At 38.8% G+C, this 15,828-nt stretch overlaps 1 protein-coding gene across 11 annotated transcripts in view; it reads left to right on the plus strand.

Moving 5' to 3' along the window:
- Positions 1-15,828, plus strand: part of LOC135721124 (uncharacterized) — a 126,139-nt gene that overhangs the window by 22,014 nt on the left and 88,297 nt on the right. For all 11 annotated transcript variants that reach the window (XR_012335915.1, XM_065243283.2, XM_065243287.2 and 8 more), the window contains 3 exons: positions 6,502-6,675; positions 13,812-13,985; positions 14,192-14,362. Coding sequence is in view for 10 of the 11 variants with exons in the window: in XM_065243283.2 (XP_065099355.1) it covers positions 6,502-6,675; positions 13,812-13,985; positions 14,192-14,362 (519 nt within the window). In the remaining variant the exon portion in view is untranslated. The remainder of the gene's footprint in view (positions 1-6,501; positions 6,676-13,811; positions 13,986-14,191; positions 14,363-15,828) is intronic.

Here is a 15,828-nt window from a genome sequence, read left to right on the forward strand (position 1 = left end):
GACACCAAAAACTGCTGATTTAATCTCATCAAACACAGACAGGGCCAACATGAGAGCCAGGGAATCCCTGTCAGAGATATAGCCCAGAGAGGGCCGTGGTCAGCGGGGCGAGTGAACACTGACTTCCGCTCATGGCTCACGTACCGAATCTTTCTAAGCAAACGTTCAAACAGGCGCTATCTTTACTAATCGACTGCAGATTTGAATATTATACATACAGTCTTGTTCAAAATAATAGCAGTACAATGTGACCTAACCAGAATAATCAAGGTTTTTAGTATATTTTTTTATTGCTACGTGGCAAACAAGTTACCAGTAGGTTCAGTAGATTCTCAGAAAACAAATGAGACCCAGCATTCATGATATGCACGCTCTTAAGGCTGTGCTATTGGGCAATTAGTTGAAAGGGGTGTGTTCAAAAAAATAGCAGTGTAGCATTCAATCACTGAGGTCATCAATTTTGTGAAGAAACAGGTGTGAATCAGGTGGCCCCTATTTAAGGATGAAGCCAACACTTGTTGAACATGCATTTGAAAGCTGAGGAAAATGGGTCGTTCAAGACATTGTTCAGAAGAACAGCGTACTTTGATTAAAAAGTTGATTGGAGAGGGGAAAACCTATAAAGAGGTGCAAAAAATGATAGGCTGTTCAGCTAAAATGATCTCCAATGCCTTAAAATGGAGAGCAAAACCAGAGAGATGTGGAAGAAAACGGAACACAACCATCAAAATGGATAGAAGAATAACCAGAATGGCAAAGGCTCAGCCAATGATCACCTCCAGGATGATCAAAGACAGTCTGGAGTTACCTGTAAGTACTGTGACAGTTAGAAGACGTCTGTGTGAAGCTAATCTATTTTCAAGAATCCCTCTGTTAAAAAAAAGGCATGTGCAGAAGAGGTTACAATTTGCCAAAGAACACATCAACTGGCCTAAAGAGAAATGGAGGAACATTTTGTGGACTGATGAGAGTAAAATTGTTCTTTTTGGGTCCAAGGGCCACAGGCAGTTTGTGAGATGACCCCCAAACTCTGAATTCAAGCCACAGTACACAGTGAAGACAGTGAAGCATGGAGCATGATATGGGCATGTTTCTCCTACTATGGTGTTGGGCCTATTTATCGCATACCAGGGATCATGGATCAGTTTGCATATGTTAAAATACTTGAAGAGGTCATGTTGCCCTATGCTGAAGAGGACATGCCCTTGAAATGGTTGTTTCAACAAGACGATGACCCAAAACACACTAGTAAACGGGCAAAGTCTTGGTTCCAAACCAACAAAATTAATGTTATGGAGTGGCCAGCCCAATCTCCAGACCTTAATCCAATTGAGAACTTGTGGGGTGATATCAAAAATGCTGTTTCTGAAGCAAAACCAAGAAATGTGAATGAATTGTTAAAGAATCATGGAGTGGAATAACAGCTGAGAGGTGCCACAAGTTGGTTGACTCCATGCCACACAGTTGTCAAGCAATTTTAAAAAACTGTGGTCATACAACTAAATATTAGTTTAGTGATTCACAGGATTGCTAAATCCCAGAAAAAAAAATGTTTGTACAAAATAGTTTTGAGTTTGTACAGTCAAAGGTAGACACTGCTATTTTTTTGAACACACCCCTTTCAACTAATTGCCCAATTGCACAGCCTTAAGAGCGTGCATATCATGAATGCTGGGTCTCATTTGTTTTCTGAGAATCTACTGAACCTACTGGTAACTTGTTTGCCACGTAGCAATAAAAAATATACTAAAAACCTTGATTATTCTGGTTAGTCACATTGTACTGCTATTATTTTGAACAATACTGTATATATTCTCGACCTAACTAATCTTAAAACTACACTTTGTGACCAAGAAACTGTAATATTTAAAGACGTCCGCCCATTGAGTTATTGAGATTCAAAACAGCCAAAAGTGTTACCTGTCATTCTGGCCGCCCTCAAATCTGTGGCGGAAGAAAGTAGTTCCCAAACAAAGAGGCTTTTAAAATAACTCAGTTGTTGTTTTCTAGTTTTTGTTTTTCAAACGTGTGCCGTCGAACTGTTGTATAAAAGCAATATCGCTCTCGAAGTTGTGTGATATAGCTCTATATCATCACGGCTGTGATTGCCTCCAGCACTCGGCCTACTGCCTCGTGCCTCTGGCCTAATCACAGCCGTGATGATATAGAGCTATATCACACTCCTACTCGAGCGATATTGCTTAAGTAGTATATGAAGGCCTTTCAGCAAAGATACTTATATTATGAAGATAGCAACCTTCGGTATTCTACCATAAGAAAACTTGAAACAGTCAATTTGACTAGAGTGTAGCGTCTCAGACAATAAATAATGATCAGTGATATCTTTTCCGGATGTAACGACAGTCAGTTAAGGGATGTTCACATTATAATGATAACTATAACATTAACTGTAACAATAACTATATTAGTGTCCACATCATAAAGATAACTTTATGCTAATTCGCTCACGTGCGCGGCACTCGCGCAAAACACTTGCCTTTAATGGAAATAACTAATTTTGGAAATTTATTGTAATATGCTTTTGCAATTGTTAACATCAGGGGTGTCCAATCCTGCTCCTGGCGATCGACTGTCCTGCAGAGTTCAGCTCCAACCCAAATCAAATACTCCTGAAGCAGCTTATCAAGGTCTTCAAGATTACTTGAAAATTGAAGGCAGGTGTGTTTGATCAGAGTTGGACCTGAACTCTGCAGGATAGTCGATCGCCAGGAGCAGGATTGGACACCCCTGGTTTACATGTCACTGAATATAAAATGCTGTTCTTGTTGCATTTACAGAGCAGGTAGCCAGCAGATATCCTCAACAAGCCACGTTTGTGTAACTCTAAACAGTGAATTTAGTTTGTGTAATCTAATGTTAATATCTTGCCTTTTGACGTAGTCATTGTGGTAGAATAAAAGCATTACGTAGTGAATTTCAAAGCAACTACATCAGCGCTCGAAACATAGGTAATTTTATGTTATAGACCTTAGCAATGAGGTTCACCACTATCATTTAATAATAATCAAATAGATTTGATTGGCTGCCAATGGTTTATCATTTATCAGGTGGGAAAAAATTGCTCAAAGTGATTCCAATTATATTGTTCATTGTATCTTTATCATTATACAGGGAGTGCAGAATTATTAGGCAATGTGTATTTTTAAAGATTACTTTTGTTATTGTACAACTACAGTGCTCTTGGTCAATTCAAAATGTTAACAAACCCTCAAACCTGAACATTTAAGTAGTAAAAGTGAAATTTTGGCTTTCTTAAGAGAATATTTCTATGTACATCATTATTAGGCAACTATTAGTGTGCAGAATTATTAGGCAACTAAATGAAAAACAAAGATTTTACCATCTCACTTGGTTTTTTTCACCTGTTAAAGTGGGAATAATAAACAAACTCTACATTTACAAATAAACAATTAATAAAAAAATAGAAAATAATAAAATATATAAACTCAGTGACCAATATAGCCACCCTTCTTTTGGATAACAGTCACAAGCCTTCCATTCACGGATTCAGTCAGTTTCTTGATCTGAACCAACATTTTGTGCAGACGCAACCACAGCCTCCCAGACGCTGTTCAGAGAGGTGTACGGTTTACCTTCACTGTAAATGTCCTGCTTAAGAAGGGATCAAAAGGTCTCAATAGGGTTTAAGTCAGGTGAAGAAGGGGCCATGTCATTAGTTTTTCATCTCTAAGGCCTTTACATGCCAGCCATGCAGTTTAGTACTTTGATGCATGTAATGGAGCGTTGTCTTGCAAAATAATCAGTCTTCATTAAAGATGCAAACTTTTTCCTGTACCACTGCTTGAAGAAAGTGTCTTCTACAATACAGGCAGGCAGGCACAGACAAGTATTGTTAAAGATGAGCTTGTTGGACCTTTTTGGGTTGAAAATGGAAATAAAAAACAACTCTCAGACCTACTGCCAATTTTTAGAAGACACTTTCTTCAAGCAGTGGTACAGGAAAAAGTTAGCATCTTTCAAGAAGACTTTTTTATGCAAGACAACGCTCCATCACATACATCAAAGTACTCCACTGCATGGCTGGCCAGTAAAGGCCTTAGAGATGAAAACTAATGACATGGCCCCCTTCTTCACCTGACTTAAACCCTATTGAGACCTTTTGATCCCTTCTTAAGCAGGACATTTACAGTGAAGGTAAACCGTACACCTCTCTGAACAGTGTCTGGGAGGCTGTGGTTGCGGCTGCACAAAATGTTGGTTCAGATCAAGAAACTGACTGAATCCGTGAATGGAAGGCTTGTGACTGTTATCGAAAAGAAGGGTGGCTATATTGGTCACTGAGTTTATATATTTTTGTATTTTTTATTGTTTTATAAATTTTTTGTAAATGTAGAGTTTGTTTATTATTCTCACTTTAACAGGTGAAAAAAACCAAGTGAGATGGTAAAATCTTTGTTTTTCATTTAGTTGCCTAATAATTCTGCACACTAATAGTTGCCTAATAATGATCTACATAGAAATATTCTCTTAAGAAAGCCAACATTTCACTTTTACTACTTAAATGTTCAGGTTTAAGGGTTTGTTAACATTTTGAATTGACCAAGAGCTCTGTAGTTGTACAATAACAAAAGTAATCCTCAAAAATACAACTTGCCTAATAATTCTGCACTCCCTGTAGTTATGGTGTAAACTCTGCTATTCTCTTTAATATAAAAAAATTCTGCCTACAAAAAATATTTTTTTATAGTTTACATAGATCATTATTGTTATAATGTGAACGGCCCTTTATAGTTTACATTTTACAGTTGTCAGAATTTAAGATTACATTTTAATCTGTTCATTTAAAAAACTGCCTCTTGTCTTCTTCCCTGTGTAAAGCAGTGTTAGCAGCATTTTTATTCTTAGAGGGACTTTGCTTTCAGTAGGCTAACCGTATTTGCATTTACTGTATTGGACCCTATCAGATCTGCTGCGGATGCCATTTCATTGTGTTGACAGCCAGTCCCGTCTCGCATGACGTTAAAATGCCCAGGTGTCTGTTTGTAAGCAAAATCCGGTGTAAGCAAAATCCTATTGGCACAGATAGTTTTTTGCTCATTACCCCGGTTGTTTATGATGAAATAGAATGGTTTTGACTGAAATTTGGACATATGATGCTGGCCCGAGAATTTTCGGGTGGTTCTTGTATCACCTCCCACCTCTACAATGGGTTTATAGGTGCACTGGAACAATCCTTCCTAAAATGCATTAAACTTTCATTTACAAAGACGTGAAAGTCACCGAGTGGTCAGGGGTGTTCACTGATATGCTCACAAAAATCACTGCAAAAGACGCATTCCAACAGGTTTTATCGTAGTTTTTGACAACTCCATGGGCTTGTATTAGATGTGCTGTGAGGTATGGTATTACTCCTCGCCGGGAACTTTGTTTGTATTCTTGCAATTGGCAATGGCGGATTAGCGCCACCACCTGAGCTGAAGTGTCTATTATTCAAGCTCTAAGCGGAAGAATGTACGGGTGTGAGGCGTTTGGAAAAATAGGTCCACAAGTTTACAACTAACGGTAAAACAGCTGTTGGAAAGCATCTTTTGCAGCGATTTTTATCAGTGAACACCCCTGACAACTCGGTGAGTTTCACCTCTTTGTAAACTAAAGTTTAATGCATTTTAGGAAGGATTGTTCCAGTGCACCATTAAACCCATTACAGACGTGTGAGGTGAAACACAAACATCCGAAAATTCTCGGGGCAGCCGCATATGTCGAAATTTCAGTCAAAACCGTTCTATTTCATCATAAACAATCTGAAAACAGGGCTTTAAGTGTAAAATACCCAACTTGTCCTTTAACCGGCTTTTTCATGGTTTTGTCCATGTGTGAATGTCTCCACATGTGACAGATAAATGTCACAGGCGGAAGTAAGTGCAAAGTAACGCATAAAAGTCTCCGCTCGAATCAAGCAGTTGGCAGAGAAACTGAAAATAAAAGCTCATGTTACATGTACAGGTTTTGCAGACACGAGAAGAGATACAACAGTATAGCGCAAAACAGATATGCTGTAGGCTTCTTGAACAACTACATTGTACTATAGGCGGTGACTACTTGCGAGAAACCTGACAATTGTCCAAGTGCCATGTAAACACAGTTGTCTGCTTATCCGGTTTATTGATTTGCATGTAAACGCATGATATAAGCAGATTTTTGATAGTTATCCGCTTATTCTGTGCATGTAAATGCACTCAAAAGATAAAACATGATCAGGAACTAACCTGCATCCTTTGAGAATCATTCAGTCAGTAGCAGGAAGTGCTAGACATAACGATAACATTTAAACACAGGAGCTATAGTAAACCTGTTTTTTGTACTGTACAAAAAAATTCTGCCCTTTACCTACTTTACAAAATTCTGTACAAATCAGACCAACAAAGCAAATTGCAACTATGATGTAATTACCTAAATAACATTTTGAAGCACACCTCTTTTACTTTTGCACAGACATTAACAAACTTTTCTCTTCTCTAGACTCTCAGACTGTGGTATTGGAGAAGAAGGTTATGTTGCTTTATGTTCAGCTGTGAGATCAAACCCTTCACATCTGACAGAGCTGGATCTCAGTGGAAATGATCCTGGAGAATCAGGAGTCCAACTCATCCATCATTTAATACAAGATCAAAACTGTGCACTGAAGTCTGTCAGGTGAGTGTTCTTATCATTTTAATTTGTGCAAAAATACTTTAATTTTAAGGAACATTTTAAATCAACTATATACTCACCTAAAGGATTATTAGGAACACCTGTTCAATTTCTCATTAATGCAATCATCTAATCAACCAATCACATGGCAGTTGCTTCAATGCATTTAGGGGTGTGGTCCTGGTCAAGACAATCTCCTGAATTCCAAACTGAATGTCAGAATTGTAAAGAAAGGTGATGTAAGCAATTTTGAGCATTGCATGGTTGTTAATATTATACAAACATTGATATCCTAATTATAGAGAAAAATATCAATTTTTGTGCAAATTTCTGGAAATGAATGCCATAAAATTACCGTCATTTTGATCGCAAAAATAAATTGCGAAATCATGGAGGGACTATGAAAAGCTATTTGTTTGTATAATAAAAGCTGCTTATACAGCGCATCTCTCTCTCTCTATCTGTGCGGCGCAAAAGCCATAATTTTATACCTGACACATTTTCTGCACAGTGCAACTGTCAGAACATGCTGTCTATACTGTCTTTGCAAAATATTATAATATCGTTTAGATGACATTGTATCATGTGCTCCTCAATATAGTGTCTGCATTTTGGTTTACCTGCTGATAACACCAAATAAGTAACAAAACAAATATTGCAAGCAACACAACTCTTAACACATGGCTCAAAACAGGCTCAGTGCAGCCAAACACTATTCACAACCCTCACTGAGATAACACACACTGTCACTCACAACACACTGAGAGGAAAACACTAGCATCAAACACCAATATAGAAAATACTAACTTTTTATCCTTACAAATTCAGTGACTTCATACAAAGTAATATTTTCTTCACATTCTTTCACATGATTTATTTACATGTTTAGAACATAACAATTATTTAATTTAAATGAAAATTAACAGTTTGCTTCAATAGTCTGTAGTGATTTACGGAATTACAGTAATGAGGAAAAAAGGTAGAAACTAAAAGTACATACTGTAATTCAAACAAATAATTGAGGGGTTAATCCTGCCTCTCTATAGCATCAGGCCACAGGTTTTCATCATCACATCACATGTTCTCTCTTGCCATGCACCTGGTGAAGAACCTTCTGGAGTGCCTTATCCATCAATTGGCTATTGAACCTCACCCAACATATCGAGGATGGCTTTGAGTGTAAACTCATCACTGGAGAAGCTTTCATAAATCTTACTGCTGCCTACAATACTGTCCAACACCGCACCATGATTAGGAAACTTTTTGACATGACTGGTGACCTCGACCTGTGCCAAATCATCAAATGCCTCCTCGGCAACAGACGCTTCTTTGTCCAATTAAATGACAAGAAGAGCAAATGGAAAGCCCAAAAGAACAGCCCACCACAAGGCAGTGTACTGGCCCCCCTTCTCTTCAATATCTATACTAATGACCAACCACTAGGGGTGGCACGGTCCATGAAAAAAATACGAACCGTTCGGTTCGCTTGTCTCGGTTCGGAGCGCGTGTGTACCGCACGGTTCAACGGTCCATGGCATGCGCAATGTAGTCTCATGCCCTGTATGTGACCTCAGATAGCGTGTTTCCCTTTCGCGCGAAAGAAGAGGTGACTCGTTTGGAGTATAGTACTGCGGGTTATGTTACGTGTAGAAATGGCAAGTGGGAGAGAAAAGGAAGTCTGCCCGCAGTTGGAGGATGCACCAGCGTCGTATAAGTTTGGTGTGTGGAAACATATTTTTATTTCATGTTACTTATGATGACAGCGGAAATAAAACAATAGATAGAACTGCAGTCTATGGGTTGAATATGCTCCAACAGCCACAGGAGATCGCCTTCTCTCCGACCATTTATCTAATCTGAGGTACTGACAACAATGTTTTACGTCTTTTCATATTCAGCGCTATTTTTAGCCTTTCATTGATAAAATTAAAGCGGCTGATTTCCGCGTAGTTTCATTTTGCTAGCGTGTGAAAGTTGCGCGATCTTATTTCAGAAATTGCCCCTCAAAGTAATCAGAAGTGGTCAAAAGTGGACAAAAGAGACTTAAAGAGATTTTAATATTACAGGTGCAAAGGTTATGTTTCTCTCTCGTCCACGTAAACTCTCAGTATTAAAGCAGCCTCTCAGTGATAAATCTAAGAGCTACACTGAAGTTGGCATTTTAATAAATGCAAGTTATCTTTGTGTGCTAAAAATGCACATAAAGTTTTTGTAGATGGCAATACACATTCTCTTTTTTGTCAATTAAATGAAAAGCATGTTGAAATCATCAATGTCTTCCCTCTTGCTCTATCAAAATCTCATCTGGCTTTCCTCAGAGATGGTCCAATGTGCTTAAAGTCAAATTCAGTTTGTGCATGATTACATGATATAACTTTTTTTAATACTGTATCCTAAATTATGGATAATTAATACATTAATAAGATAATACATTTCTGGAGTGTTAAAAATTTAAAGAAAAAATAACAACAAGAACCGTACTGAACCGTGACCATAGAACCGTGATACGAACCGAACCGAGGGTTTTGTGAACCGTGCCACCCCTACCAACCACTTCCCTCACAATGCCGTCACTTTACCTACGCGGACGATCTCTGCATCACCACCCAACAGGAGAACTTCCAGAAGATTGAGTGTTACGAAGAGAAAACACAGAGAGATCCCAGTGCAGATGATCAGAAATATTTATTCACCAAAACTCAAAGTCAATATCAACTACACGTCTGGGCACAAAGGCTACACCAAGACAGACGGCGGGAGAGCGAAGAGAATACCACTGGAACAGAGAGAGATCCGCGCACGTCCAGGCACAAGCTACAAATCAGCAGATGGCGGGTGATAGGAGTGATCCTGTGGCGGGCAGAGAGAGAGAGAGAGAGCGTTAGGTGCTGAGTGCTGGACAGCTCCCGAGGCGAAAGACCGCCCTGCTGGACAGCGGCAAAGCTGCGGCGTGAATCCTCTGCAAGGGGATAGATCGGCAGTCCTTTATGAGTAGAGAAAATCGAGGATAGCAGATGGTATCAGTGGCGGTAATCCAAATCCTAACAATCAGCAGAGAACACAGATAAACTAGAAATAAACTTTAAACAGGCTAGATAGATCTAGACTAGAATCTAGACGGGGCTAGAAACGGGCGAGCACATACAAAGACGAACTTGCAACGAGACACAAAACATGCAGGGATTAAATGGCAAACCGATTGGCCATCAAAATGAGGAGCAGCTGTGAAGTGATGCACGTGAAGGAAATCACACTGATGACACCCATGTGAGAGACACGCACGTGTGAAGCTGTCAAAACAAAACACAAAGACAAAAACATAGCGGCCGGTAAGACCGAAATCATGACATTGAGGTTGTTCCGGAAAGTGCCCTCCGAGAGATGACAATCTACTACAAAAATAACCATCTGAAACCCAATCAATCAAAAACCCAACTATGCAGTTTCCATTTACAAAACCGAGAACACCAAAGGCAAGATATACACTCGCAATAACATCCTGCGCAAACTTGTAAACTAAAAATGGGGTGCCGATCCACCAACCATCTGTGCAAATGCTCTAGCTCTGTGTTTCTCCACAGCCGAATATGCATGCTCAAGCAGGAGGCGCTCCCACCATACGAAACCGATTGACACAGCTCTCAACGACACCTGCCGCATTATTACGGGACGCATAAAAACAACGGCTCTACCATGTCTCTACGCTCTAGCTGGCATTGCCCCCCCCCCATACATCAGACAATCCATCATCGCCCAAGACGAGCGGAGAACACTGGAGAATGACACCAGTCATCCCCTGCATGGACACACAGCACTCCCACACCGCCTGAAATCAAGAGCCAGTTTTCTGCTGACAGTCTCACCTCTCCAGACAACCAAAAAATAGCAAGGACCAACATTTGGAAAGATGAATGGAACCAGATAACCACACGAGCCCAGGACTGGATGGAGAGAGGAATTACTCCGACTGAATGTCTCGCCAGCGGGCACAATCTCCCATGGCCAACCTGGAAGACCCTCAACAGACTACGAGTAGAACAGGGGAGGTGCAAAGCACTTATGAAGATATGGAACCTCCAGACAGACGACACATTTAACTGCGGAGCAGTACAGACAATGTCCCACCTACTGGAGTGTGGAAATGCCCCCCAGTGCAGACCCCAGGATCTGGCTGAACCAACCCCATAAGCCTTGACCTGTGCCAGATACTGGCAGAATGACATCTGAAATTGCAACGGATTCGAAGAAGTGAATCCATCCATGGCAGTCCTCTGGACTCGTGTCTTTACATCCGGCACGTATGGCTTCCAAAAGAGACATTTGGTTATGTGGGTGGTGATCAAACTCTTTCCACATCCATTTCAATAGCAGACGTATGCAAAAATTACTCAGCTATCAAAGAATTTCTTAAGTCCCTTAAAAAATTTACTATAATAGCTATATCAGAGACTTGACTTGATGATGGCAAAGTGGGTGATGTGGGTCTTGAGGGATATGAGCTGTATACCACCAATAGGAATAACAAAAAGGGCGGAGGAGTTGCTTTGTATATAGATCAATCATTAAGAAGTGAAATTGTAAAAAATGTTTCATATAGCGTAGACAATGTTTTGGATTGTGTAAAAGTGGAAATTGAAGTAGAACACCTTAGAAATATAATTATTAGCTATGTGCATAGGCGGAAATCCCGGGGGGCTCGGGGGGGACAGGACCCCCCTATCTGAGGGTTGTCCCCCCCCAAAATATCATTAAAATATGTGTATTGAAAATAATGTAATGATTTATAATACTTAAAATAGTTGTGTAAGAAGTAAAACAATACAAATGCTTACGGAGCAACAACAAAAACGTTGTAAAAAGTTGGATTCCCCCCTCCCTTGCCTCACAGTGGTTTGGTCCATTGCCAGCGCCACACAGTCGGGTGGTTGAGAAGTGTACAGAGCCGACGCGTTAATCAACTATATACCTACAAACCAACGTTTCCCACCACTTATCAGTTTATCCTCATGTGTTTTAAAACTGGTCTGGACATATAAACATGAACATATTTCGTTTTATGAGAACAGAAGCAGATAAAAGAACAAGAAAACATTTTTATGCATTCATGCAGAGGGGAGGCAGAGCTGAAAGTAACAAATTACATTTACGTTGCTGTAATTGTTTTGTTTTTGTGTGTACTTTTACTTTTTTGAGTAGTTTTTAAAATCTGTACTTTTACTTTTATTTAAGTATGTTTTGTTTAAAGTATTATAGGCTACTTCGCTACATTTTAAATCATATCCATTACTGAGTAAAAAATAAAACAAAAAAGCAAGGTGATAAAGAAGCGCCATGGATGATTGATTGATGGGCGGGGGAACGCGCAAAAAGAGCTATGGAGAGGGACGAGACAAGTGCGCGCTAATGCAGACTCTCAATTCAATTCTTATGAAAGAAACCCCTGGCCATTGACGCAAAGCGATTGTTTCATTCATGCTCTTGAATTGCCGACCGGGTTTTTACCGCTAATTTCCACGATGCGTTTTTAATACATGCGCATTATCCTTCGAGGTCTAGCAGCTTTGCGTCAAGTCAAACATAACTTAAGAACGTCCTCGGGAATGCACAGGTCATTAGACATTGCAGAGAGAGAGAGTGAGAGAGAGAGAGATTGAAAGACATCGGGTACACAGGTCAGGGAAGCTAGAATACAATAAACATGTAAAGGATAAAAGTACAGGGAGTGCAGAATTATTAGGCAAGTTGTATTTTTGAGGATTACTTTTGTTATTGTATTACTACAGAGCTCTTGGTCAATTCAAAATGTAAACAAACCCTCAAACCTGAACATTAAGTAGTAAAAGTGAAATGTTGGCTTTCTTAAGAGAATATTTCTATGTAGATCATTATTAGGCAACTATTAGTGTGCAGAATTATTAGGCAACTAAATGAAAAACAAAGATTTTACCATCTCACTTGGTTTTTTTCACCTGTTAAAGTGAGAATAATAAACAAACTCTACATTTACAAAAAAAAAATAAACAATAAAATAAACAATAAAAAATAAAAAATATATAAACTCAGTGACCAATATAGCCACCCTTCTTTTCGATAACAGTCACAAGCCTTCCATTCACGGATTCAGTCAGTTTCTTGATCTGAACCAACATTTTGTGCAGACGCAACCACAGCCTCCCAAACACTGTTCAGAGAGGTGTACGGTTTACCTTCACTGTAAATGTCCTGCTTAAGAAGGGATCAAAAGTTCTCAATAGGGTTTAAGTCAGGTGAAGAAGGGGGCCATGTCATTAGTTTTTCATCTTTAAAGCCTTTACTGGCCAGCCATGCAGTGGAGTACTTTGATGTATGTGATGTTATAAAATATTATTAAAGTAACTTTACTTTTACTTAAGTGGAATATTTTATTACTCGGTAACACTTTATTATAATGTTCATTAGTTAACATTAGTTAACTGCATTAGTTAACATGAACTAATGATGAACTGCACTTGTGCAGCATTTATTAATCTTTATTAATGTTAATTTTAACAATTACTAATACTTTATTAAAATTTGGTTAACGTTAGTTAATGCATTGTGAACTAACATGAACAAACAATGAACAGCTTTATTTCTATAATTAACAAAGATGAATAAATACTGTAACAAATGTATTGCTCATGGTTTGTTCATGTTAGTTAATACATTAACTAATGTTAAATCATGAACATTATAATAAAGTGTTACCTATTACTCTTTCCACCTCTGCATTCATGTGTATTAAAATTACATTTGCGTCTGTTCATAGAGAAAGAGAAACGTTCATTTCTTTGCAAGTACAATTTTGCCTGTATTATGGGTGTCCCCTTCAAAAAAAATTCTTGAAAAATTTTATGTTTATTGTCCCCCCTAACATTTAGATGAAATTTTCCCCCTGATTTTAATACCTGCCAAAAATTGTTATCAGTGGTATAATTGTAACATTTCAGGCAAGACAAGTCAGGTATGTCTAGCTGTGCTTTTTAACATTACAAGCATGCAGGTTATCACATAGATGTAATAATGTACAGTACTTCAAGTTTTGTTTTTGCCATATGTTCAGCTTCGCCGCATGTTCTTGTCAGGAAGATAATGTCGATGTGAACAACTTCTTTCTTCAGGTTATTGAAAAGCTCTTCTGCAGTGAAAGCTGTTGAGTATCTGAGTGAAACTTTTGGTATAAATCCTTTACTCCAGAGAGATCTGAATCTGAATGATCATAAACTACAAGATTCAGTACTGCTACAGATCTGTGATCTACTGAAGGATAAACACTGTAGACTCAACACACTCATGTGAGGATTTCATCTTTATTTAAAGTCTCTTAACAAACACAACATCATTTAATATCGTGGGTTTAAATGAAGAGGAAATTATGAATTGAAGTGTATTATTGTTGTGATGTTTTTGTTTTAAAATGAGTTTATGAATGAAGTAAATAATACACACCCATTAGAAGAGTGTTGTGTTTAAATGATGTTTGTGTTGTGTAATATTTCAGATTGAGTGGTTGTGGTCTTACAGAAGAAAGTTGTTCAGCTTTAGCTTCAGTTTTAAGATCAAAGCCCGGTTTAAAAGAGCTCGACATGAGCAACAATAATCTACAGGATTCAGGAGTCAGGAAACTTCACAATGGATTAGAAAATACAAACTGTCAACTACACAAACTCAGGTAACAACATTACATCAAGAAATGACTCTGTGGGGGATTATTGAAGATTTTAAAAGATTAACTTTCTCTCTTCTCAACTTTATTAAACTGCATTCATTTGCAGTGATTTAAAAGTAAGAAGATTTAAAATATGTCTGCAGTAAAAATAAAAATATGTATGTAACCCTGGTTCCCTATAGCCATAGCAATGCTTTGGGGGAACGGCTTGGCTTCACTGATCTGAATCATGTGTAACACATAAACAATAATTTGATGATTGGATAATGGGTATACGAAAGTATCCCACACAAACACACTCGCTACCAAGTGCCGAAGCAAGTGCCTACAGGGATGCAGGGAGTATGGCATGGAGACACAGCGTCTTGTTCCCTTCTCAGGGAACCAGGGTTACATACGTAACCTGAGATGTTCCCTTTCGAGGAACTCGAGCTGCGTCGCCATGGCAATGCTTTGGGGAAAGAAATGCCCATGCTTCCATACTACCAAATGCCTGTAGCGTGTATAATTGAACACAGTCAAGGCAAAGAACCTGGGACCCTAAAGAGGGGTCTAGGTCTAAATTATAAATTTGACGAAGGTGAGCGGTGAAGTCCTAGTCCGCGCTCCTGAAAGGGGGAGGACAGAGGGCCTGCAGAACAATAGGCCTCGGCACATTGTTCAGCACCTTAGGAACATAACCTGGCTCTGGGTGTAGAAAAGCCTTACCCATCCCTGGTGCAAACTGACAGGGCCTGAAGGTCCACCACTCGCTTTAACCCTCTGGGGTCCAACCATTTTGGGACACTGTCAGAGGTTCTGACATGCTCTTACATTTGGTCTTTTTTCAGGTGCTTTAAAACATAATAATGGCAAGTGTCTCATACCACTGTGTTCAGCACAAACTGGGCTGAAATATTATATGAGCTACATGTATGTACATTAGGGATGCTCCGATCAGGATTTTTGCAGCCGATACCGATCACCGATTTGTAATCTTTGTGATCGGCCGATACCGATTCCGATACCGATTTTTTTTTAAAAAGCTGATATGCAAGCTCTTTGATGACTAACTGTTACAATCTTTCTAAATAAAATAATACCACGGATGTTGCCTTTGTTATATTACTTGCAGTAATTAGGTATATTATTGTTTTAATAGAAACTCAAATAAATAAGCACAACAAATATTTATTCTGCAAAGAGAAATTTAATATGGCTTTAAAAAGGCTTATGTCTCCTAAAAGTACTGAAAATAAAACACTTCACAGACTTTACTGTATTAATTAAATATACACGCATTCGTATGCAGTATAAAAATTCTTAAGTCAAGAGCAGAGAGTGATTTTATTGAGAGATTAATTAGGTTACTGCAGCTTTAAGACGTGAGAGAGAGAGATCGCTCTGTTCACGTGCACTGATGACAGGCTGCTGTGTGTGTGGGCGGCGGCTGAACGCAGACAAGCAGCTGTGAGGAAAATAAAAGTTTA

Source organism: Paramisgurnus dabryanus, chromosome 24 (assembly GCF_030506205.2).
Source record: "Paramisgurnus dabryanus chromosome 24, PD_genome_1.1, whole genome shotgun sequence".
NCBI lineage: Eukaryota > Metazoa > Chordata > Actinopteri > Cypriniformes > Cobitidae > Paramisgurnus > Paramisgurnus dabryanus.